Here is a 24,281-nt window from a genome sequence, read left to right as displayed (position 1 = left end):
TGTTCTCCAAACCTTTAACAATATTGCATGGAGAGTAATGGAAGAATGAAGAAAAGCCTCAAGGGGACATAAAATTAAAGCATACAGAAAGATATAGCTTGGTTGTCTCCTGCTCAAAGCAGAACTAGGGTCAGAAGGCAGAAGTCATAGGGATGAAAGTTTCAACTCAATATGAGGAAGACCTTCTAAACTCTAGAATTGCCCAACCATTGAGCAGTCTCCTCAAGTAGTATGATTCTCTCATTGCAGGAATTCAAGCAGATTGGATGACCCTCATCAGTGATGATCAGGAAACTGTTGGTTAGGTAGCAATCCCATCAGTTCCCATTAAACCTTGTACATAACCCCAGCAATGTCTAATGTGCTGTAATTATTTGCTTATGGGTCTCTTTCCTCAGGCTGTGAGCTCCATGAGATTCCTACTGTCATTTATCTTTCTACATACTACCTCATACACAGTGCCTGGTACATTAGGTGCTACACAGTTATTGTGACTCAGATCTCAGAAGCTAATAAATCAAGTTCCAGAGTCTGCAAACCTGAACTTCTTTTTTTTTTTTTTAATTAAGATTTTATTTCTTTAAAAAAATTTTTTTGTTGGAGTTCAATTTGCCAACATTTAGCATAACACCCAGGTCATCCTACCAAGTGCCCCCCTCAGTGCCCATCACCCAGTCACCCCAACCCCCCGCCCACCTCCCTTTCCACTACCCCTTGTTCATTTCCCAGAGTTAGGTGTCTCTCATGTTTTGTCACCCTCACTGATATTTTCACTCATTTTAACTTCCAAAGAAAAATTTGAATTTTTTTAGCCCTCTCTTCTGCTATCCACAGTGAACCCCTAGCAATATCTCTGATTTCTCCTTCAGGAAAGTTTTAAAGTTCCCTTCAATATGGGTCTTATATTTTCATTTTGTACTTTTTTATAGTAACTTTAGTTGCTGCTTCTGTGGATAATGGTATTTTTCATAATCCACATTCTAACTGGTAATTTCTAGTATGTAGGAGTCACTGAATGTTGGGTTAGTTATTAGATATCTGGACACCCTTGTGAAATGTCTTAGTTTTCATGGTTTATCGTGGATTTTCCTGGTTTAAAAAATCATATTGTTTATAAATAGTCTCAGTTTTGCTCTTTTTTCCCCTAATTTTTATACTTCATCATGTTTCTCCTCTCTGTCATTTGGATTATGTATGCAATGTGGGACAGCCCAGGTGACAAGGCAACCTTATCTTGTTCCTGACTTGAGTGGGAATGCAGCCACTGTCTTCTCACTAGCTTATTTCTTGCCCTCTCCACCAATATGTCTGATGGGAGTTTCCTAGAGTGGGAAAGGTGACTTCTATAAGACTAATAGATTAGTGGATGGGGAAGATAACTACAGAGCCAGGTAAAAGATGTGACAAGGAGAGAGAAGCTAGCTCCAAATCCGCTAAGAATCAGTTCACACCCAGGACGAACCTCTTAGAATCCATTGCCCACATGCTGGCATTATGCCTCCTTCTAATATATGTGTGTATACAAATTAAAACTGCCCCAAGAAACATATATATGACAATAATCCATATTTGGAAGCTATTTTTATTATTTATTTTTTTTAAAGATTTTATTTATTTATGAGAGAGAGAGAGAGAGAGAGAGGCAGAGACATAGGCAGAGGGAGAAGCAGGCTCCTCACAAGGAGCCTGATGCAGGGCTCGATCCCAGATTCTAGGAACATGCCCTGAGCAGAAGGCAGATGCTCAACCGGTAAGCCATCCAGGCGTCCCTGGAAACTATTTTTAAAAGGCTATGTAACTTATATATCTAGACAAACTACTTCATCAGCCCACCAAATGGTATGTTCATTTCTATTTTGATCAAGAGCTGGATATTCCAAAGAAGATGCTTATCTCACAGACAACCAAACATGACTGCAGACATCTCTGCTATATCTACAATAGTTTGTTCAATCTGGGTGGCCAAAGTCTACTAAGACTGCCTGGCAAAAGGATATTTTACTTCTTCGGCTGCCCATATGTGTGTTCAGTAATAAGATGTTGCAAATAAATCTTTAAAAAGGGTGGGGGTGGGGGATCCCTGGGTGGCTCAGCGGTTTAGCACCTGCCTTCGGCCCAGGGTGTGATCCTAGAGTCCCGGGATTGAGTCCCATGTCAGGCTCCCTGCATGGAGCCTGCTTCTCCCTCTGCCTGTGTCTCTGCCTCTCTCTCTCTTTCTGTGTCTCTCATGAATAAATAAATAATATCTTAAAAAAATAAAAATAAAAAGGGTGGGGGAGGCACCTGGGAAGCTCAGTCAGTTAAGCGGCAAACTTTCGGTTTTGGTTCAGGTCATGATCTCATGGTCTTGGGATCGAGCCCTGTGTCCGGCTCCAAGCTCAGAGGGGAGTCAACTTGTAGATTCCTCTCTCCCCCTGCCTCTGCCCTTCCCCCGCTCCTATACATACACACACTCTCTCTCATAAATAAATAAATAAATAAACCCAAACAAAATAAAATGTTGCAAAAGTCAAAGGAGTATAAGAATAGGACCATGACTGGAAGGCATACTATTCCAAAGGCAGACTGGCTTGTTTTTAGTTCAACCTGGAAAAGTAAAATTCTATTATCTCACAAAGACTTTAAAAGAAAAAGGCCCTGTAGTTTCAGAGTGTTGTCATGAACTGACTCTCCCCAGTGTGATTCTTGGGTAGCAGACTAAGTCGTCTATACATTATAGATTCCCAGGGAAGATTTTTTTTTTAAAGGCAAGATAATTTTCAGTTTTGAGTGTTTTAATCTTTCATTTAACCTGAAGACAATCATGAAGACTGTTGACCTTGGGCCAGTTAAATATTCTCTTTAAACCTTGGTTTTGTCATCATTAAAATCATGATAATTATAATAGCAACCTATTTTTGCTGTAAAAATTAAACGCGATAATCCATTCAAAGTTCTTAAATACATATTTTTCTGGAATTACGCTAGGTATCATAATTATTATTATAATAACATAAAATGACATAAATTTGTCAATGAATGCTTAGCATAAGGAAAATGAAGTTTCACTTATCAAATTCCAAATTTAATTTAATTTAGTTTTTAAGTAATCTCTAACTCCAAAATGGGGCTCAAATTCACAATCTCGAGATCAAGTGTAACATACTCTACTGACTGAGCCAGCCAGGTACCCCTCAAATTCCACATTTTAAACATGCAGCAGGATGTTCAGGCATCATCTGACACTTCTGTGATTTGCATTTTGTGCCTGTGGTTGGATTTCCCATTTATTTAGCTTGAATCCATATTGTCAGTATCAGCTGATTGATTCTTCTTTTTTAAAGCTTTAAGTTTTCAGTCCTATATGGCAGTTCTCCCTGAGAATCACAGAAAGTGTCCAGATTTAGTAACATGGTAGATGACAGTTCCACTTATGGAGATAGAAAAGACTTGGAAGTTTGGAGTAGGTGGGTGGGAGGGGTTTATAAGAGAATTCTGTTTAAGATACATTAAATGTGAGATTCCTAAGAGGCACCTATGTGAGACTGTCAAGGAAGCAAATTGGATTTTGTGGTCTGGACCTTAAAGAAAAGCTATGATCTAGAGGCATTAATTAAAGAGATTGATGGCACAAAGACAGCATTTAAAGCTATCGATGGTCAAATCACATTAAGTGAAAATGTCATTTGAGAAGAGTATGAAGAACCAAGCTCTGAAGAACTCTAACATTTAGAGGCCAGACAGAGAAGGAAGAGCCTATAAAAGATAAGAAAGAGTTTCTGGTGAGTCAGGAGGCAAACCAGGAAAGTATACTGTTTAGGAAAATTAATGTGAAAAATATTTCAAGAAGGAAGACAGGTTACCTGTAAGAGGTCAAATCAATAGTGTTTTCAAAATTTGAAAACTTTTTTTATGAAAAAAGTTAACCAAAGTTCAAAAGCAAGCAGAAGAGAAAGAAATGTATTTGCAAATTACATAACAAAGAATGAATAATAGAATATAATAAAGAATATTCAGAAATTAATAACAAACATGCAACAAAGTTATCACACAAAGCACCAAATATGTGAAGATGCAGTTCATTCAAGGCTAAATATATGTCAACAACTTTTAAACTAGTCCATAACTAACTTAAAAGAGGCTCAACCTACCAAATCATCTGGAAAATGCAAATTAAGTGACAGAGCATTTCTGTAATTAGCAAAATGGTAAAAGATGAATAACTTATAGCGTTGGTAAAGGGAAGGAGTAGATGCTGCTCTCACACTTGCTGATGAGAATGCCAATCGCTACAGTACTCTGATCTGATGCTAAACCTAATATTTTTAATAGCACATATATATATCAATAGAGCAATTTCACTTTGGGTAGCTATCTAAAAGAAATATTCATACACAAGGAAATGTGTTCAAGGGCATTGAAAAGAATACAGATATAGCAAAAGATCGGTAACACCTACATAGCCGCTGATGGGAAATTAATAAATTTTAACATGCATTTTTAGTACAGAAGATTATGGAACAGTTAAAAAGAATGAGTTAGATCTAAATGTTCTGAGGTGCAATGATGTCTAAAATACATTCTTAAGGAATGAAAAGCAGGGTGCAAAAAAGTACATATAAACGACACCATTTAGGGCAGCCTGGGTGACTCAGCGGTTTAGCGCCACCTTCAGCCCAGGGCATGATCCTGGAGACCAGGGATCAAGTCCCAGGTCAGGCTCCCTGCATTGAGCCTGCTTCTCCCTCTGCCTGTGTCTCTGCCTCTCTCTCTCTCTCTCTCTTTCTCTCTGTGTCTCTCATGAATAAATAAAATATTTTAAAAAATAACATGACACCACTTATATAAAATAAAGGGAATAAGAAAGTGGTCTAGTTTAATACTTTTGCATGCGGCTGTCCAATTTTCTTAGCACCATTTATTGAGGACCTTGTCTTCTTCCCATTGTACAGTCATTCTTCCTTTGTCAAAGATAAATAAACTCAAAATGGAGGAAAGATCTACATGTGAGACCTAAAACCATAAAAATCCTTCAGGAGAGCACAAGCAGTAATTTCTCTGACATGGGCTGTAGCAACATTTTTCTAGATATGTCTCCGGAGGCAAGGGAAACAAAAGCAAAAGTAAATTATTAGGACTACATCAAAATAAAATCTTCTGCACTGTGAAGTAAATAATCAACAGAATGATAAGGCAACCTACTGAATGGGAGAGGATATTTGCAAATGACATATCCAATAAAGGGTTAGAACCCAAGATCTATAAAGAAATTCCTACGTTATTATTTACAATAGCCAAACTCTGGAAGCAGTCCAAATATCCACTGATAGATGAATGGATAAAGAAGAAGTAGTGTATTATTCAGCCACTAAGAAGGATGAAATCTTGCCATTTATAACAACATGGATGGAGCTAGAGAGTTATAATGCTAAGCAAAATAAGTTACTCAGAGAAAGACAAATTCCAAGCCCATGTCTTGGAATTCGAGAAACAAAACAAATGAGCGAAGGGGGAAAAAGAGAGAGAGAGAGAGAGAGAGAGAGATAAACCAAGAAACAGACTTTTAACTCCAGAGAACAAACTGATAGTCACCAGAGGGAAGGTGGGGGTGGGGGATGGGAGATCTAGGGGATGAGGGTGAAGGAGTGTGATTATGATGAGCAAATAAATAAATAATAAAATAAAATAAAGGGAGAAAAATCTATGAATTTGTATGTTTTTATGATGTTTGAAAATGCATTTAAAAAATCACTAGACTGGGATCCCTGGGTGGTGCAGCGGTTTAGCGCCTGCCTTTGGCCCAGGGAGCGATCCTGGAGACCCGGGATCGAATCCCATGTCGGGCTCCCGGTGCATGGAGCCTGCTTCTCCCTCTGCCTATGTCTCTGCCTCTCTCTCTCACTGTGTGCCTATCATAAATAAATTAAAAAATATCACTAGACTAGTTTCAATTGTCTCTGAGGTGAAGGGTAGGATCAGCAGGATAAAAGGGGATTTTTACTTTTGATTATTTAGGTTTTATATTTCTTGAATCCTTCTGAATCTGTTGATGTCCTACAGGATTTTTAAGAAACACATACATTTTTCTTAATTTGTGCTAATACAATTGATCTAAAGAATTAACTATATGATTTATTTATTCATCAAGAGTTTAAGTTCCTATTTTACATTGGGCAACCTACCAGGTATTTGGTATGAAGCACTGAACAAAACAGACAGTATTCCTGTCCTGGCAAAGCTTACGGTGTGGTGGATTCAGGCTTCAGTCTTCTCTGTGTCAGCTGCCCTGCTTTTAAAAGATTCCCCACCTCCCCCAGGAAAGTATCTCCGACCAACTTCCTATACTTTCCATTACCTCGTGCAGAAATACAAAAACTAGAGTATAGAGACTACATCCACAAGCCACCTCGAAACTACCATCTCTGCTTTACCACCCACTGAGATTTCCAAATGCAGCAGGGATAAGATACCATGTCAGTAAAATAGGTCTCTTGGGCTGCCCTTGAAACTCCCAAACACTTTCTGTGGCTGTTTCTATGGGAAAAGCACCCCCCACTCCCCGGTTCTAAACAACTGACTTAGTAAATGCACTGCTGGAGCAGACTCTGTGAGCTATTACACAGGCAAATGCTAACTGAAATAGCTTTTAAACCCCCCTCGCCCCCCAGAACAGAAGTTCTTGCACACACACTTTAGGGTTGGATTCTTCCCAAGACCCTTGCTCAAGGCCTCATAATCGGGAGAGAACACCGGCCTCCAGGGGTAGTCTTGGAGGCTCTTCCACCAGGTGTAATCTCAACGCCCGACTAGGCTTTAACTAACACTAGTAGCCATAAATTGAATTCAGGCTTCCAAGCAGTCTCTGAGGCAAAGTGTTGATATTACACCGCAAACCCTATTTTCTCTTCTTCTTTTCTTACACATGCAAATGAAAACTCCCCAATTTTCAGCTGCCAAGATAGCTGACTACAGTCATCAGAAAAATTAAATGCTTGTGTCAGGGAAGGAACTGCTTTTTAGAAATTCCTGTGCATCTCAAGGCAAAGAAAAAAATGCGGTTGACAATTTGTTTTGCTACAGGATGAATGCACTTATTTAACACATGGTTTTTCATGGCTGAGAATGACTCTAGCCCAGGCGGCCAGAAAATTCTCAAGGTTTAGAGAAAGGCATCATGACTGGTCACTGAACATCCAGCTTCAAAGTTACTCCCATCTCCATCAACCCAGGTGACCTTGGGTAAACCACTTGACCTTTCCATGCTCTTTCCCATTCCATTGCTTTCCTCATGCTGTTCTATTTGCTAGAATGGCTTCCTTGATTTCTCCTCCAAGTCTCAAATTCTTTCCTTATTTTCTTAAGCCAAGATCAGCTTCTTTCCTCCTCAAATTCCCATTCCCCTGATCCATACCTCCATTACATCATTTATCACGTGGTATTACTGTTGCACGTTTACCCTTCTATTTATTTCATTTATCACATTATTTTGTGGCCATCTAAGGTATCAGGCCATATGTTATTACTAGTGCTCCTACTAATAATATTAATAACACTGTTAGTAGTATTATGAGCGCTTACTATGTGTCAAGCCCTAAATGAATCCATTATCTCTAGTTATCAAAAGTCCTATGAGATGGATGTTACTTTTTTTTTTTTTTTTTTTTTTTACAATTGAGTAAAATAAAGCCAGGAGAGATTATATAAATGGTTAGTAGTGGCACTAAGAGTCAAAATAAAGTCTCTTTTTACCTTAAAGCCCATGCTGTTAACCACTACTGCAAAACACTACCTATAAGTATTAGTAGATAATATTTACTAAAGGCTTACTAGGTGTCAGGATCTGTACTATGTGCTCTATGCACATTAGCTAATTTGATCCTCACAAAAACTCTGTGATGTAGATATTGTGACTGTGATCTCAAGTTAAAAAAAAAAAATGAAATTGAAGTCCGGAGTGGTTAAATGACTTGCCCAAGGTCACAGAACTGTGGATACTGGATTTGAATATAAGCCAGTCTCCTCCAGGGCCTGAGGCCTTACCCACTACTCTACTTCATGACCAAATAGAATTTTCTTTAATTTTTGTAAACACTGCACAGGTTCTCAAGAACAACCCGTCTGGAAACAAAACTGGAGAGGTACCCGTTCCGATCACGCAAATACACAAAATCTATCAAGCCCCTAAGCACTCACCTTAGCACATGTGTGGATCCATTAATGGTTGTGGTTGAACAGGGGACAGTCTGGCCCAGAATGGAGGGTCTTCGGTAGCGCTCATCATCACAGCAGAGGATGATGAGGAAGGCACGTCTAAAAGACTTATTCAAGAAGGCGTACAGAAAGGGGTTCAACCCAGAGTTGATGTAGCCAAGCCAGAGGAAAGCGGTCCACACCTGCCCAGGAACAGTGTAGTCTATGAATGGATCCACAATATTAGTGACGAAGAATGGAGCCCAGCAGAGGCAGAAGCAACCCATGATGATGCACAGGGTCTTGGCTGCTTTGGTCTCGGTCCTCATGCGATGAGTGCTGTGCTGGTCAGCTGGCTGGGGCCTGCCTTCAGAGGGGGCTCCTGCCCGTTGTAACATCTGGATTTGGTGGGCATGCTCTTTTGCTGTGACGTAGATGCGATAATAGGCCAGCACCATGAGGAGAAATGGGATGTAGAAGGCCACCACAGAGCAGGTGATGGCGTAGGGCTTGTTGACCATGAAGATACAGTACGTAGAGTTGGAGTTTTGGTTGAACTTCCTTTTTTCTATCTGAGAGTTGGAGGGAGAGAAAAAATGAGGGAAAGAAGGGAGGATAGGAAGGAAAAAGTGAAGAGAAAGAAGCAAGAGGGGAGTGATGAAAATTGTGAGAAAAGAAAAAAGATGAAAAAGCCAAGGAAGGATTGGAAAGGAGATAGAAAAGGAGGGGAACAAAGAAGAGCAGGGAAGGTAGGGGAAAACATAAGAGGAAAAAGAGGAGGAAAGAGAGAAGAAGGTTTATCAGCCAAGTTTTCTTTTCCTAATGAGCCTATAGCACATAGAACTGCGAAGGTAGAAAGGGATATGATTGCACTGGGACGCAGAGGGACTGCCACTGCACAAGTGGCTGAAGGTCCCAGGAAAGAGTAGAAATAGGATAAGAACAAAATCATCCTTCATTCTCTCTACCCAACTGAGCACAGAGTTAGTGTCTCCTCCCTTCCCGTCTGCCTGCACACAATATATGTGGTAGTAAAAGCCTTGGAACTGTGGCTCGTCTTCTTCAAGACTATTCTTATACATTAGCATTTCCTATATAAAATTTAGAATTAGCTTATCAATTTCCATACTGGTCTTTGGGGATTTTGATTGGAATTACAATAGAATGATTGAGGAAAATGGACTTCTTTCCCAAGGTAAGCCATCCAATTCACAAATATGGTAATTCTTTCCTTTACTTAAATCCTTTAAAATGTTTTACAGTTTTTTGCTGTAAATGTCTCGCATATTTTTTGTCAGGTTTGTTCCTATGTATTTGACTTGTTATTCTATTGCAAATGGTACCAACTAATCCTAGTTATTTGCTGTCGTTATGTGGAATTCAGTGAAATTTTTCTGTATGGTGACGTATCCAGCAACTCCTTTAAATCCGTTATTAATATTTCATCTCTAGATTCTTACAAATTTTCTCCATAAGTACCCATGTGATCTGCAAATAATAAAAATTTCACTTCTTCCTTTCCAATCTTAAAGCCATTTTTCTTGCATTATTGAACTTGATAAGATCTCCAGTGCAACCCTGAATAGAAGTGGTAATAGTGGATACCATTTTACAGTCTCAGTTTTAGGAGGGGAGTTTCAATATTTTACTATTAAGTATGATATTTGCTGGAAGATTTTTATGGATGCTCTCTTCTATTTTTACTTTGATGAGATTTATTTTAAAAATCATCGATACTGAATTTTGTAAATGAATTTTTGGCAGTAAAGAATGATCATGTGGGTTTTCCCTCTTTCTTTTATTAATATGGTGAATTACAGTCATGGTGTTACATTCCTGGAATAAGCCTCACCAGTATTAGATACTGTAATACACTGGATCTCTTTTAAAGATTGAAGGGCTTTTCTCCCTACTATAAACTCTGTCTGCTGACAGCTCTGAGTTATCAGCCTTATCTAGGAACAGCCCGTGGCTGAAGAGAGCTGTATAATCCAACGACACCTCTCTGTCTGAGGTCAGCCTGCATCCAGTGTGAATGGACATACAAACAAATGTATGAATAATATATATGACACACACATGTTATTTTATTTGTGTCTTATTTAGTGTCTTGTCTCAAGGCATATTATATACCTTCCTATTGAATTCACACTTTTCTAATAATAATGAAATATTTCTCTTCACCTCAAGTAGTATGACTTGCCTTAAATTTATTTTATCACTGATAATAGTATACCTATCCCAGCTTTCTTTTGATTAGTGCTTGAATATTATATTTTCCATTATTTTATATATCAAACTTACTATCACCTTATATTTCATGGGCTCTGTCACAAGCAGCATAATTGTGTATTGATTAGTTGATGAAAATACTGTGACTAGAACTTGCAGGAACCTAACTCTGTATTTCTCCTAGGAGCAAAGATTCAGTATGTGCTAATTCAGCGCTTGTGTAGCTTTATAGAACCTACTTACTGCAAATAGTGAGAATCAACTGTACATGCATTGTGAACACGTGGGTTGTGCTAGCTTCTGTCTAGGTCAATTCAATGTGCAGGTGAGTGGAAGGATATGCAGGGCAATCACAGCATCATGGAGCACATATTAGGCATCTTCACACCACGCAGATACTCCATTCCTCAGTTGCATGAAGTAAATAGGGGATGCCTCTCTCTCACTCTCAAAATGGACAATTCTCTAGATTATTTTCCTTAGAAATTCTATATCCAAAGGTAAGAGTGCTGCACTCTTTTTTTTAAAAGTTCTAATGCACAAAAGCTTATGTTTCCAAATGTCTTCTCCATTAGGGATTAAGTTTAGTACAGAAATTAAGAGCATAGACTCTGGACTGCAGTAAGCCTGGGCATAGCTATAGTCACCACCACTCCCTGCTAATCTGACTATAACTAATAACTTAACCTCTCTTGCTCAGTTTCCTGAGGGCAATAGTAAGATCAACCTCATGGCATTGTTGTAAGGCTTGAGCGAGGTCACAGAAATGATGATTAAGTGAACATGGACTCATCAAATAGTAAATGTTCAACATTTGTTGGCCATAATTATTACTCTACTGGTCACTGGAAACTTGAATTTCATTTCCCTTGCGAATGGCAAAACTGGAAGTTTGAAAGAAGAAGGATAGGATTCAAGAAAATATCCATACAGTCCCCCTTGTATGAATCCCCTTTTACTTCTCGACTCCTTTGTCCCCAGCATTTCTTTCAGAAGCCCAAGGAACTCTTGTTCTGACATACCACATGCAAATCCTGGCCCAGCCTTGGCTTGGATATCCTTTCCTGGACAAAGAACAAGGCAAGATTAGGGGCTGGGAATGTGGTGGAGAGAAGAACAGGCAGCTCCTACTCTAACGGTCTTGGTGGGCTGGAGCCTGCTCTCGATCTCTCATCTCCAGCCCCCTTCCTACCTCAACACATTCCCCATTTCAAAGTGACTGCCTACAACTTCCTTCGGGAATATATATCACTGCCAGTTAACTCCCACCATAACTTCTGATCTTCATTGCAAGTTTGGTACTATAAACATAGTGTGTCAGAGCTGGAAGACTCCTGAAAATCGTCTGGACAGGGGCTGGCAAATGCCCAGCACATGTGCCACATCCTGCTCTCCTACACCCCTGGAGGACACACTCCTCTACTGAAGACCAATGCAGCTTCTCATTGCACTCCTTCAAGGTCAGGGACAGAGCTGGACTCAAGGTCCAAGTCTCTTGACCCCCAGTCCAGGATTGTCTTCATTCTCTGGAAGCCTCCATCCACATGATGTGTTTTCTGCTGGTCACGGGAAGCCAGGAAATGGGATGAAGGCCTCTTGGGGGCACCTCACATACTTCAGGCTCTATAGTCTGAATGCTAAGCATTGAATACCTGTTCTGCTATTTACTGGGCATGTTACGTCACCTTTTTGAGCCTGACTTTTCTCATCTGGATGAGATGAGAGAAGGATGTTGTCAGGATTCTATGTAAAGTCTGAGCATACTTTCTGGAATACAGCAAACATTCCAAAATGTTAACTTGCTTTTTTGTTGTTGTTGTTATTGTTCTCACTCAGACCACTATCAGAATCTGTCTTAGAATATCCACCCAACCTGACATGGTTTGTATTTAGAATCCCAAGCAAATAAAGTTCATCAGCGAGTAAGCTAGTGGGGTCTGCACAGGTACTCACCAAATCAATTATGCCAATATTATTCCAGCCTTGCATTATAGGGAGAAAAGAGATAAACATGGGGATGATCCAGCAGCCTCCCAGCATTAACGCGATGCGCAGAGGGGTCATCTTGTTCCTATAGACCAGAGGCTGGCAGCAGATGGCATAATACCTGGAGAGAGAACAGAAGGTGTGGGTGCCACAGGAAAGGAGGAGTGAGAGGGAGAAGGAGGGAAGAATGATTGAGGAGAAAGAAGAGTGGGGAAGGAGTAGAAGGGAGAAAGGATGTAAGAAAAGGAAATATTGGGAAAGAGGAAAATGAGAGGGGAAGCAGAGAATAAACATAAAGAAGGAAGAAAAGAAAAAATAATGTGGGGGAAGGCAGGGAGAGCCACGTAGTAGAGTAGGGGAAGATGAAGCCAGAGAAGGACAGAGGGAAGAAACAAGCAATTACATAATGAGATGTGATATTGGTCCATGGGTTTCTGTGGACATAAATATCAACCTTAGATCACGTCTGAGAGTCACTGCTGGAGCTGGCTCCACATCCCTCTTCCTCTCACTGTCTCTGAGAAGCTTGATACACACCTGAGAGTCTGCTCTGTCTCACGCGTGGTTCCAACACTTACCTTCACGCCTGGACACTTCAGGAGCTTCTGTCCAGCCCTTTCAACCGCAGAGTCCAGGCACCCATAGCCCCCTTTGATAACAAGGTGCCAAGAACGAGATCTCAGATTTGCCCCCATCCTCTTAATCACCTAGCTATCCTGAGGTGAGATTCTAAGTCAGTATTCCAGAGATTCCACTCTTCTCCCCTGCATCAGACTCCTCTAAGGAGATCCAGTTAAAATGCAGATTCCAAGGATCTCTTGAATCAGAGTCTGTTGGTGAGGGAGTTTGCATTTTGACAAGTGGAAGTCATTGCTGCTGTTGCTAAATATGTCCAGCTCCCCCTTCTGGGCACATGTGCTCCCTGGCCTCCTTGTGGTTGGATGGGGCCTAGTGATTGGTCTGGTCAAGAAGTTGTGAACAGACTTGACATGCATTACTTCTGGACTAGACCATTTAATTGTTTCTCTGATGCCAGAATGTAAAATTTCAAACATTTCCTGCTCCATCATGTCCTACCTTCTGGTAGAGACCACCTCATCCTCATTTATTGGGGTCTACTCTCCCTCATGTGACTCACTGCTTACCAGTTTTTGAGTCCATGTTTTGTCAATGTGCTAGCTTTCTTCTTTGTTCCAGATAGAGACGCAACCTGGTCCATTCTGTGATCTGGCCTCTAACTCCAAGACTACTTCTTACGTGTTATTCCAGTCTTAGAGATCATCACTTCTATGCCCAGGCAGTTCAGGGAATTTGACAAGAGGCAAAATACTCCAATAGGTCTATCAGCTACTTGTCTTTGGAAATGTCAAAGAATAAGTGCAAACATAAAGCCTGGGGGATAAGTCTATTCATTAAGATTTTATACCATTTAATGATGAGACACCCCCTTATGTCCCTCATTTTATGCAATTCGCTTTAATTTTTCCCACCTCTTCTTTTCTTTTCTTAATTCAAAGCATAACTAACATAACAATGGCTATATTCTTTGAAGAGGTGGTGAGGTGGTGGTAGGATGAGTTGAGAAAGAGGGTGGAATAAGAAGGAGAGCCTGCTCAGTGTCGGAACATAAGAAGTGGGTGCCTCAGGAGCTGAGAGGGGAGAATTATACCCTTCCCTCCAAGGCATTAGGGAGCAGTTGACCACGACATGCCAGGAGGCTTCCTATGGCCAGCAGCACGGTGAGTGTCCTGACCTGGACCAGAGTACAAGGAACAACAGACCGAAGAATGGGAGAAAGGCTCACCTGGGAACTCATTTTCTCTATCTATAAAACTCACATGGTAGCAGAATATAACTAAAGATAATGCAGTAAGGGAAAGAATCATGATTATCTAGAATTCCCTCCACGATCTTGACTTATAAGAAAGGCAAATCATATCAAAATGACAATTTTTTTCTGAATGGCTGTATTAATAATCATCAGAGATTTATTATGAACATAGAGTTAACCCTGAATTTGGAGTATGTGAAAAAATTTTCCCCAAACTATGCTCCCTTCTTCATTTCCGGCTAGAGGGTTTAGATTAGACCCTTGGTTTTATCCATTTAGCATCCTTTCTCCTTTCTTTTGGTAATAGCATCCCAAAGCTTTTGGGAATTATCTCTTCTCTGTTGCTTTCAGATTGTTGGGAGCAAATGATGTTGCTCCCAACTTTCCTGGCCAGGTAGTCATCCAATCAGACCTTCTCCTGGGACTCTGAATGCCATGTGGAATGATGGAAAGATGGGGAAGTTAGTGGAGGTCCATTGATACCGCAGCAGCCTCCTCGTGGGGCTGGTAGTAGGTCCTACTCCTTGGATCTTTGGGCAACCATGCTCTTGCCTTTTCAGGTCTTCTCGCTTTAGTTCTTCCTTCAATTAAGTAAGCCACCACATTTCTTTCCAATAAATTCCTTTTGTTATGTAAGCTGGTGTTACTGATTGAGTTGGGTCCCCTCTCCCTTTCCTAAAAGAGATGTTGAAGTCCTAAACCTCAGTACCTTGGAAGATGGCCTTATTTAGGTATAGAGTCTTCACAGAAATAATGAAATAAAAGTAAGGCCATTAGTGTGGGCCTTGATCCAATATGGCTGATGTCCTCATAAAAAGGGAAATTTGGACACAGATTCAGATATGCTCAGAGATGGAGGATTGGGATAAAGCCTCTACAGGACAAGGAAAGCTTATCAGATCAAAGACTGCCATCAAATCACTTGGAGCTAAGAAAAGCCAAGGAAAAATCCTTCCCTACAGGTTTCAGAGAGAGTGTGGCTCTGTTGACACCTTGACTTCAGACTTTTAGCCTTCAGAACTGTGAGACAATACATTTCCTGTTCTAAGTACCCTGTTTGTGGTACTCATTATGACAGCTCCAGCAAACTAACAAAGTTAGCTAAAGTCAATATCTTGCCAGCAAAGTTTCCTGCCTCAGTGAAATGGTTTTGAATGTCAGACATGTCCTTCATAGGTACTTTGTTCTAATATCTTTATTTGATTCAATATACTTTCAGATCATAGTTCAAAGTCATAACATCCCTTCATCTACCATCCCAAAGAAAGCAATTGAGGGCTAAGGGAAGAACAGATGTTACCCCATCTTTGCTGTATAATTTATGATTTTTGAGGCTTAGAACAGATGTTAAGTACACAATTTCAGGAATTTTGGTTGGATCTCCAATGTCACAGAAATTTAAAAGTTCAAGGCAAAATTAAATATCTTGTGGGACAAAAGGTAAGTTTAAGGAAGCAGGACATTTTAGCTGCAAAGAGTCTTTAACTTCCATATATGGATACAGATATTGAGAAGGTTATGTTGAGAAGAGAACAGAATTTACAGAAGAAGACTTTAGAATATGTGGTTATATGATGCTCAAAACTTTTTTGTGAAAGTCTTTCTTTCTAAGTCTTGCTAGGCCAGGGTGATTGCCTGATTCCCATGGCATGATGAATATTCTGTGCACAATAAGATCTCTTCATGTTCAAAGTGAGGGGGAAGATGGGCAAAATAGGTGAAAAAGATTAAGGAATACAAACTTCCAATTATAAAAGAATTGAGTCATAGGAAGGAAAGTACAACATAGGGAATATGGTCAATAATATTGCAATAACCATGTATGCCGACCAATGGCAACTAGACTTACTGTGGTGATCGTTGCATCATGTATGTAAGTGCCAAATCACTATGTTGTACATCTGAGAGTAATATAATACTGTATATCAACTATACTAGAATAAAAAAGTTAATTAAATTTAATTGTTTTTAAATGATCTTTTCATGGTCTGCTATCCAATGTTCTCACTTCCTATAATTCCTAGGTTACTAGGAGCTCCTGCCACAGAGAAGTAAATAATGGTGGCAGATTTCCTTCTAAAGTTCAACTTCAAGGGGGATACTGTGGATGTCATACGCATTTTACCAATCTTTTCCCTGTTTGACCTACACAGTCAGTATGCAAGACAATGGATGCCTGAAAGAAAGTTGCTTGGACAACTCATTCCACAGGGGCTCAGGTGGGATGCATCCATGGTTTCTTACACACACAGTTGTAGAAAATGGCTCTTACATGATGTGGGGTGGTTGGGTAAGCCTGAGAAAAGTCCTTTATCTCCTACTTTAAAAATCACCAATCAGTAAAAGGAAAAAAAAATTTTTTTATTTTATTTAAATGGGATTGACTAAGTTTCAAATGATAGGTATGGATGAATGAGAAAAATACCAAATTGTGTCTAGATATCCATTTGACTTGAATCTTCTATACATCATTTTCAGCCTGATACTGTCTTATGTAGACATAATTTGATTTTTAAGTGCCATGGAGTAGAAATATAAGGTTTTCATATGGAGATCAGATTATAGCAACCATTTTACCGACGGGTTCAAGATTCTTACCAAGGCTTTGGCACTCTTGAGGCAGCTGACCTGAATAAGCCACCTCATATGCTTCTATCTTTCCTAATTAGCTTTTAATCTTTGCTTTCTAGCAATGAATCGAGCAAAATAAATATCCTTTTGAAGCCTGCTTTCAAGAATCTAAATTAAGTAGGTGAGAATAAATATCACTGAATAAAATGATTAATGAAAATTGAGTCCATGTATTAATTGACTAAAGGAGTTTCCTTTAAAATTCTAACCTCTGTCTATGGATCAGGGACCAGACAGAAATCTGATAACTTGATTGCTACCTGTCATGGTTGCTTTTTAATTCCTATATTTGGATTGTAATACCCTTGCAAATAACAAAAACATTTACCCTATAATGAACTGCCCCCCAAACACATATGATACCACGAAGCAGAAGAAGCTAAATTTGCAAGCTCTTTGGATATCAGGCAAAGTGCACTGGCTGAGTTAATAGTTACTTCACATATACTGACCAAGGGCTCTCCCTGTATTATCTACTTAGTCTTCACAACTCCTCCTGAGACAGGAACTATAAGGGCACCCGTTTCATAGATGAGGAAACAAACACACAGATGTGTCAGGATGTGCCCAAGGTAAGAGCTGAGCTGGGATCTAGTCCAGGCAGTTTGACTCAAGGGCCAGAACATCAACTTCACACTATCACTTCACTCTGCTACCTTCCCTAAGTCTGCAAGGGATTAGGGTTAGTCTAATTCTTTAAAAGCCATATTAGAAGTAATCAAAAACACTGAATCTCAGAACTTGTAGAACCCTCAGAATCCCGAAATCCCCAAATCCTTTCTAAAAGAAAATGTATCCAAGCCTGTCTGAATGTACGAGGGACTAGATATTCACCAAACCCCACTGCACTACTTTCTAAATTTGAGAATATCCTGAAGTTAAGAAAGTTTCTTCCACAATTGATTATCTGTACCTCCAGTTTTACCCTCTGGCTCAATTAGAAATTTCTATCTCTAATTCTTTTTCTGCACAATGGTCCTACAGACATCTGAAGAGAGCTTTCACATTTTTCTGAAGTCTTACTTTCTATAGGAAAAATATACCTAGTTGTATTCAACCCCGGTTGATTTTGCTCAACAAGAGGTATTTGGCAATATCTGGAGACATTTGTTGTTGTGACAGCTGGGAAGAGTGATGCTATTGGCAACCAGTGAGTTGAGGTCAGAGATGCTAAATGTTTTACAACAGACAAGACAGACCCCACTCCCTAACAAAGAATCCTCTAATTTACAGCATCCCCAGTGGTAAGGTTGAGAAACCCTGGTTTAGGAGAGGTGATGTGCACTTACAGTAGGGGCTCCCTGTCCTCTGCATATGTTGTAGTGTGCAACTACCTCTTAAGTGTGGATGTCACAATGATAGCACAGTACTCTAGGGCATTCTATACAGACCAGAGAAGACTAGTACATTGTCATCCACCCTGCTCACCATAACTAATACAGCCTGGGGGACACCCAGAAGTACAAGACAATTACACTGCCTCCAAAGAACTGTTATTTACAATAGGATGTGAGAAAAGTTTGCCTCATCTGATTTATAAGTTCCAGAAATGTTTGCCTTATTTACCAGTATATCCCCAATGCCTTGTACAATGCTAAGCAGAGTAGATGCTCACAGAATGGGTTGAATAAATAATAAACCCTTAGTCACTACCATTTAAAGTAAATTCCATTACAACATGAGACCGTTTTGGAGATCTAATGGTAATATTTAGTAGAGAGATGAGAGAGTTTTCTCCAACAAGTGTCTTTTAAGGTGGACACCACAGACTGGGTAAGGATGGTAGAGGACAAAGTGTAATCCATGTACTATAAACAGTATGGACAAAGGCCAGGAGACAGAAACTATATAAATATAATAAATCCATAAATCTATATCCATGTATCCACATAGCCATATAAACATAAAAAGAGTACAAATTAGCTGGACCACAGAGTGTTTTAAGGAAGTAGAAAAATACATCCAAAAAGGCTGGCTGAAGGGCAGTGGTTCTCAAACTATAGCATGCAACAGAATCACCTGGAGGGTTTGCTGAAACACAGGTTGTGGAAGATCTGGAATGGGGCCCAAGAATTTAGATTTCTGATATGTTCTTGGGTGACACTGCTGCTGGTGGTTTGGGGACTCAGAACCAATGTCTCAGAAGTTTTCGAATGCTCTGCCAGGATGAGTCACCAAAGCTTTTTTGAACTGGAAAATGTCCATTGCAATCAACACCACTGCATGCCTTACTTAAAGGAGCTGAATTACAACAAATTCAAGAAAAAGGATTGTTTTTTCACAAGCTAGGTGGATAGTGTTCATCAGGGAAAGCAGTTTGGTCTCATCTCCAGAATACATTTATCTGCAAGGTCTGTCCTCTAGACTTCCACTGAACAAGTCCCATTCCTCTTTAATCAGAAAACTTTTACAAAGTGGTTAAAAGAATGTTCAAGTGACTAGTGAGGTTCCAGATGGCCAGGATTAACTAAGATGTGGCATGGCTTTTTTCAAAGAAATGTTTTATGCAAAAACATTTCAAACTATTGCTTATAAAACTCCATTAAAATCCCCTTTGATAGACCAGCCACCAGTTTCCCCAACTGCAGCCGTGTGTAAACGTGGGATCAAATTGCTTTTAAATGCCTCTGGGGACACAATTTACTTTGACAACTCTTAGAAGACAGTCATGTATTTTAAGCTCCATGCTAATCTCCTCCCCACTCGTCCTGCAATTAAGGAAAATTCTTTCCTCCTCACTTCCTGCCATCCAACCACAGGGAAAGCAGGAGCAAGGAGAATAACTTGGAACCTTGGATTCTCAGAATTAGAGGAGATTTTAGCAGTCAGCTTTATGTCTTTATCTGAGTATCATGTCTCCCGGCCTTAATCATTTTTTATCTCTGTGGTCTCAGGATCAGTTATGTTACGTCTCAACTTTTCAGTTTCCGCGTGTGTAATGTGGGAATCATTATGTCTACCTCACTGATTGACGATGAGAACTGATGAAATAATGTTTAAAACAGAAAGTCCCTGGCACATAAGGCTTAATAGTAGTTATTATTTCTCCTTCTGATCTTTTACTTATATATAGAAGTATATAGAAGTATATATAAATAAGTATATATATATGTATATATATAAGTAAAAGATCAGAGACGGTATATATATATACACACACACATATATATATATATATATATATATATATATATATATATATATAAATTCCAATAGATTCAAATACATTTTGGAATCAGGGGCTTTAAATTATTTAACATATAAAATGAAAGTCACCTGGTTGAACATGGCTCCTAGTAGTCAATTATAAGAAACAAAATGGTGAATGAGTTTGACCCTAAAGGTGTATGGAAGTATTGAGACCATGCTGGTTGCCAACAATGAAGCTGATTATGTCTAGTATCCCCTTATGGACTTAATCCAGGCCCAGCTCTCCTACCTGAGATGATTGAAGACAACATCCTATATGGTCACTGAGATCAAATGTCTACTCAAGATCAACTAAAGAAAGAAATGTCAACTGCAGGAGAAAAAGAAATGAAGTAGCAGCTGGCTGCTAAGACCAAGTATTGAAACGGGATCAGGAAAACAAACCTTTTACAACAGATTTTTTTTTTCTCCCTACAGTTCCTAATTCATAAAGCACAAGCTAATGGTCTTCAGGACTTTGGACTAAGAGAATAAAGAGCTCCACTGAATCAGTAAGTTTATTAGTTACAAGGGGCATTTTGCCTTTAGCAAGAAAATCGGTTCTAGTCCCAACTCTCTTATAGGTATTCCTTCCAACATTTGACAAATCACTTGGTGTCTTTGCATCTGTTTTCTTATGTGTAAAAGGGGATTAATTACATCTCAGTTTTGTTTTGGTTTTTTAGAGTTGTAATTGTGTTGGAATAAAGACGGCCATAAATTCTTTGACACTTCCCATACACAGATGGAGAGTCTGTCCCTTCCCTTGGATGTAGGCTGCCTTGTGACTGCTGTGACGGAGATACATTGGAAGTATTGTACGCCAGTCCCAAGACTAATTTTTAAGAGGGCTCTTGGTTTCTCAGAGGGAAGAGGGAGAGGAGCCCAGCTTAGCCCAGCTTTACAAGTGACCCCATCAAGGTGCCATGCATGTGATAAATTGCCTTGAACCCTCCAGGCTAGTCTAGTCTTCAGCTAAACTTTGGCCACGCCCAAATTCCCGATGCACAGAATTGTGAGATCTATATAATAATGCATTGTTGTTTAAGCCATTAAGTTTTGGGGTAGATGTTCTAGATGAGCGCAATAAGTAAACAAGTAATATACAGTCTGGTGTGATTGTGAGGTTCATTGGCTGGATAGCAGTACTCCCTCCAGTAGGGGGATCTAGCCACATTTTGTGGCAGAGCTCTGGATAAAGAGATATATGTTTCTGCTTGTAGTAATTGGTTTTACAGTATTTCAGTTGCTCTGGTTCCCCTTTGAAGAGGTGAAGAAGCAGCAGCAGCTTCAAGAAAAAGCTAAAGGGCTTTCCTTTGCTCCCCTAGGGGCTTGGCAAGTGGCCAGTCACCTAGAGGATTAGTGAAGAAGGCCACAGCAGGGATATTCATCAGGAGCCAAGGACATGAAGGGGGGCTGAGAATGTAGCCAAGAAAAGAGGGAGAACTTCAGGTTCCAGGAAGAAAAAAATATGGGGGTGGGAGGATATGGAGAGACTCTTCTCCATCAAAGATCTGAAAGACATTACACTAGGTCTTTGCAGGAGTCATAATCCCATGTGCAATCTGCAGATTTAATGCTTACTGTGCTCCTCTCTGTTAAATATTCTTCTGTACCTTCAGGATAAAAAAAAAACTTGAAAGAAAGGGCATATCAGCTATCTAGGAAAGGGTCTTCTTGAGTTATTATAGACTAAAGAAAAACAGGTTATCTGCCAAAAATGTCAACTGAAAACATCCTGCCAGGACTTACTGGACACACACACAGATTTCCAAGGTATGTATACTTTACTACATGTATGAGTTGGCCAATCTGCCAGTGGACTGAATGACTGTCCCACCTACCCTTCCAGACTCAGCTGAAGGGTTATATCACCTTGAAAGTTCCTTGTGCCCCCCAAAAAAATACTAGGAGAGAATTTTTTCTGTCAGAGATCTGGATTGGTTCCCCATCCCTGCCCTGGTTTTTCACAGTACTTTGTATATGTCTGTGACATGGCATCTCTCCAATTGTATCATAATTGTATGTTTCTTCTCTCTGCTTCAACTCCTCCTCCTCCTACTATACTTGCCATCCATTTACAGAGGGCACACTATGTGGCAGGAGGTATATTCTATTGTATCTAATTCTAACAGTTGACTCTACAAGGGAGCTCTCATTACCCAAATTTTTTTCCTTTCCTTTTCTTTTTTTAGTGGGGGAGGGGCAGAGGGAGAGGGAGAGAGAGAATCTTAAGCAGGCTTCATACTCAGCACTGAGCCTGCTGCAAGGCTCAATATCATGACCCTGAGATCATGACCTGAGCCAAAATCACGAGCCAACCAGGCACCTCTCATTATCCACATTTTAAATATGAGGAAATTGAACCCCAGAGAGTTTAATCCACTTATCTAACATCATAGGGCCTGGATACAGTAAAACTGGGACTTAAACCCATATCTGCCAAAGTTCGTGCTCTAGTAATGCTGGTAAATAAATGGATAAGTTTAGACCAAAGCAACTCTATTTAGGAAGAGGAAGGAGAATATGCAGTGCCCCATAAGCTTTCTGAGCTGTAGACATGTGGAAAAAAAATTGAATATATTTAAATACATTTAAATATACAGCTGATAAATAAAATAATATACAGGAATAATAACTAAACATCTACTGCAGCAATCAAGAGATGGGGTGAGGAAAAGGAGTGAAGAGGAGGAAGACAGATTTGAAAGATATTTATGACAATCAATCTATGATTTCGCATCCAGCTGGTGATGGTAGACAGGTCAAGATGACCCCAAAGAATTGCATTTAAATGACTAAAAGATGACTAATAGTAATGCACCTTTGATGTACAAAGTAGAAGAGGATATTAGTTTATAATGGAAATTTCCACTTTGGAAATTCCACCTGGATTTAAGAAAACAGACAGAAGCTTAAGGCAGGAGCTGAACAGGCAGTTGGAGACGGATGGAGAGTCCAGCATGGGACAAGACTGCAGGAGAGATGAGAGCAGAGGTGCAAGTGAAGCCGCTAAATGGGTGAGCTCTCCAAAGGAAAGAGGGGAGACGCCTAGTGCTGGCAGGCTGTGGATCTAATCTTGAAGACATTCATTCATTCAACAGAAAGAAAAAGGCAGCTACCAGTATCTGTGAAGGCACCCATGTCAACCAGTAGAAATGGAAAGGAAAAAATGGAACAATAACGTGACTAACATTCATTGAATGCTTACTATATACATGCACTGATTGGAGTTATTTGCATGCACTCAGTTACTTATTCTTCATAGACTCCAAAGAGAAGGTTATGTTACACAATGTTATTAACACAATGTTACAGCTGAGTTGATAAGACTCAAAATTTAAGTAACTTCTCAAGATTACATAATTGATAACTGGTCAAATCAGGATTGAGTCCAGGCAGTCTAGCACCCCAGACCTCATTCTTAACTACTTGCTACATGGCTCATTCTAGAAGAGTAGAAAAATGAACACCAAAGTCTGCCCAGGCAACCACAAATCACATCTCAGAACATCTGCTAACTATGCCTGGAGCAGCTACTGTGGACTGATCAGAAGAGCACAAGGACAGGTGGGTTGAAGGCTGACTCTCCAGGAGCTTCTAGTCTAGGATGAGAGGGACAGAAACCAATGAATAAGATGAGTGATAACTAATATTTAACATTCTATGAGTGCTCAGCTTTAGGAATGAAGCCTGGCTAGCTGGTGGAGAAGGTGACACATATTGTATGAATATTGAAAGGTGAGTGTACATCAGGAAAAGAAAAGAAATGCAAAACACAGGTAGCAACACAGGGCTATGAAGACACATGTCGTACTCAGGATATGATAACGGATCACTCATGGGTGAGAGCTGATGTAGGAAAAACAGACTGAGGACCCATTGGGAAAAGCACTGAAAGACAAGGTAAGAATTTAGCCTATAGTCGATAAGGGGACTTTGCACTTGCTGTTTTCTGGAACCCGCCTTCCCCATGCCTCCTTTTCTTCCCCTTTTACCTACTGGCATCTGCATGTTCCACAGATTTCAGCCTCACCATTACTTCCTCCCAAAGCTTCCTTTGCTTTGGAGGCCACATGTTCCCTGATTTCAATGGACACCAGTTTCACCATGATTACCTACTTACCTACCTGTATTCCCCACTAGACCAAAAGCTCTATGATTCATAGATTTTTCTAGTTGTTCGGCACTGCACTTCTACAGCTCTGCTCAGCTCCTAGCAATCAGTAAATGCTCAATACAT

General features: G+C 39.9%; 1 protein-coding gene across 5 annotated transcripts in view; it reads right to left on the bottom strand.

Moving 5' to 3' along the window:
- HTR4 (5-hydroxytryptamine receptor 4) overlaps positions 1 to 24,281 on the bottom strand; it is a 173,400-nt gene that overhangs the window by 50,288 nt on the left and 98,831 nt on the right. For 3 of the 5 annotated variants that reach the window (XM_072824593.1, XM_072824594.1, XM_072824592.1), the window contains exons 5-7: positions 12,355 to 12,508; positions 11,424 to 11,465; positions 8,173 to 8,741 (exon numbers count right to left, since the gene is read on the bottom strand). In XM_072824593.1, the coding sequence (XP_072680694.1) occupies positions 8,173 to 8,741; positions 11,424 to 11,465; positions 12,355 to 12,508 (765 nt within the window). The remainder of the gene's footprint in view (positions 1 to 8,172; positions 8,742 to 11,423; positions 11,466 to 12,354; positions 12,509 to 24,281) is intronic. The other 2 variants (XM_072824596.1, XM_072824595.1) reach the window with 1 other exon arrangement.

Source organism: Canis lupus, chromosome 4 (genome assembly GCF_048164855.1).
Source record: "Canis lupus baileyi chromosome 4, mCanLup2.hap1, whole genome shotgun sequence".
Classification (NCBI taxonomy): Eukaryota; Metazoa; Chordata; class Mammalia; order Carnivora; family Canidae; genus Canis; species Canis lupus.
Note: the sequence above shows the minus strand (reverse complement) of the source record. Positions and strands in the feature narration are given on the sequence as shown.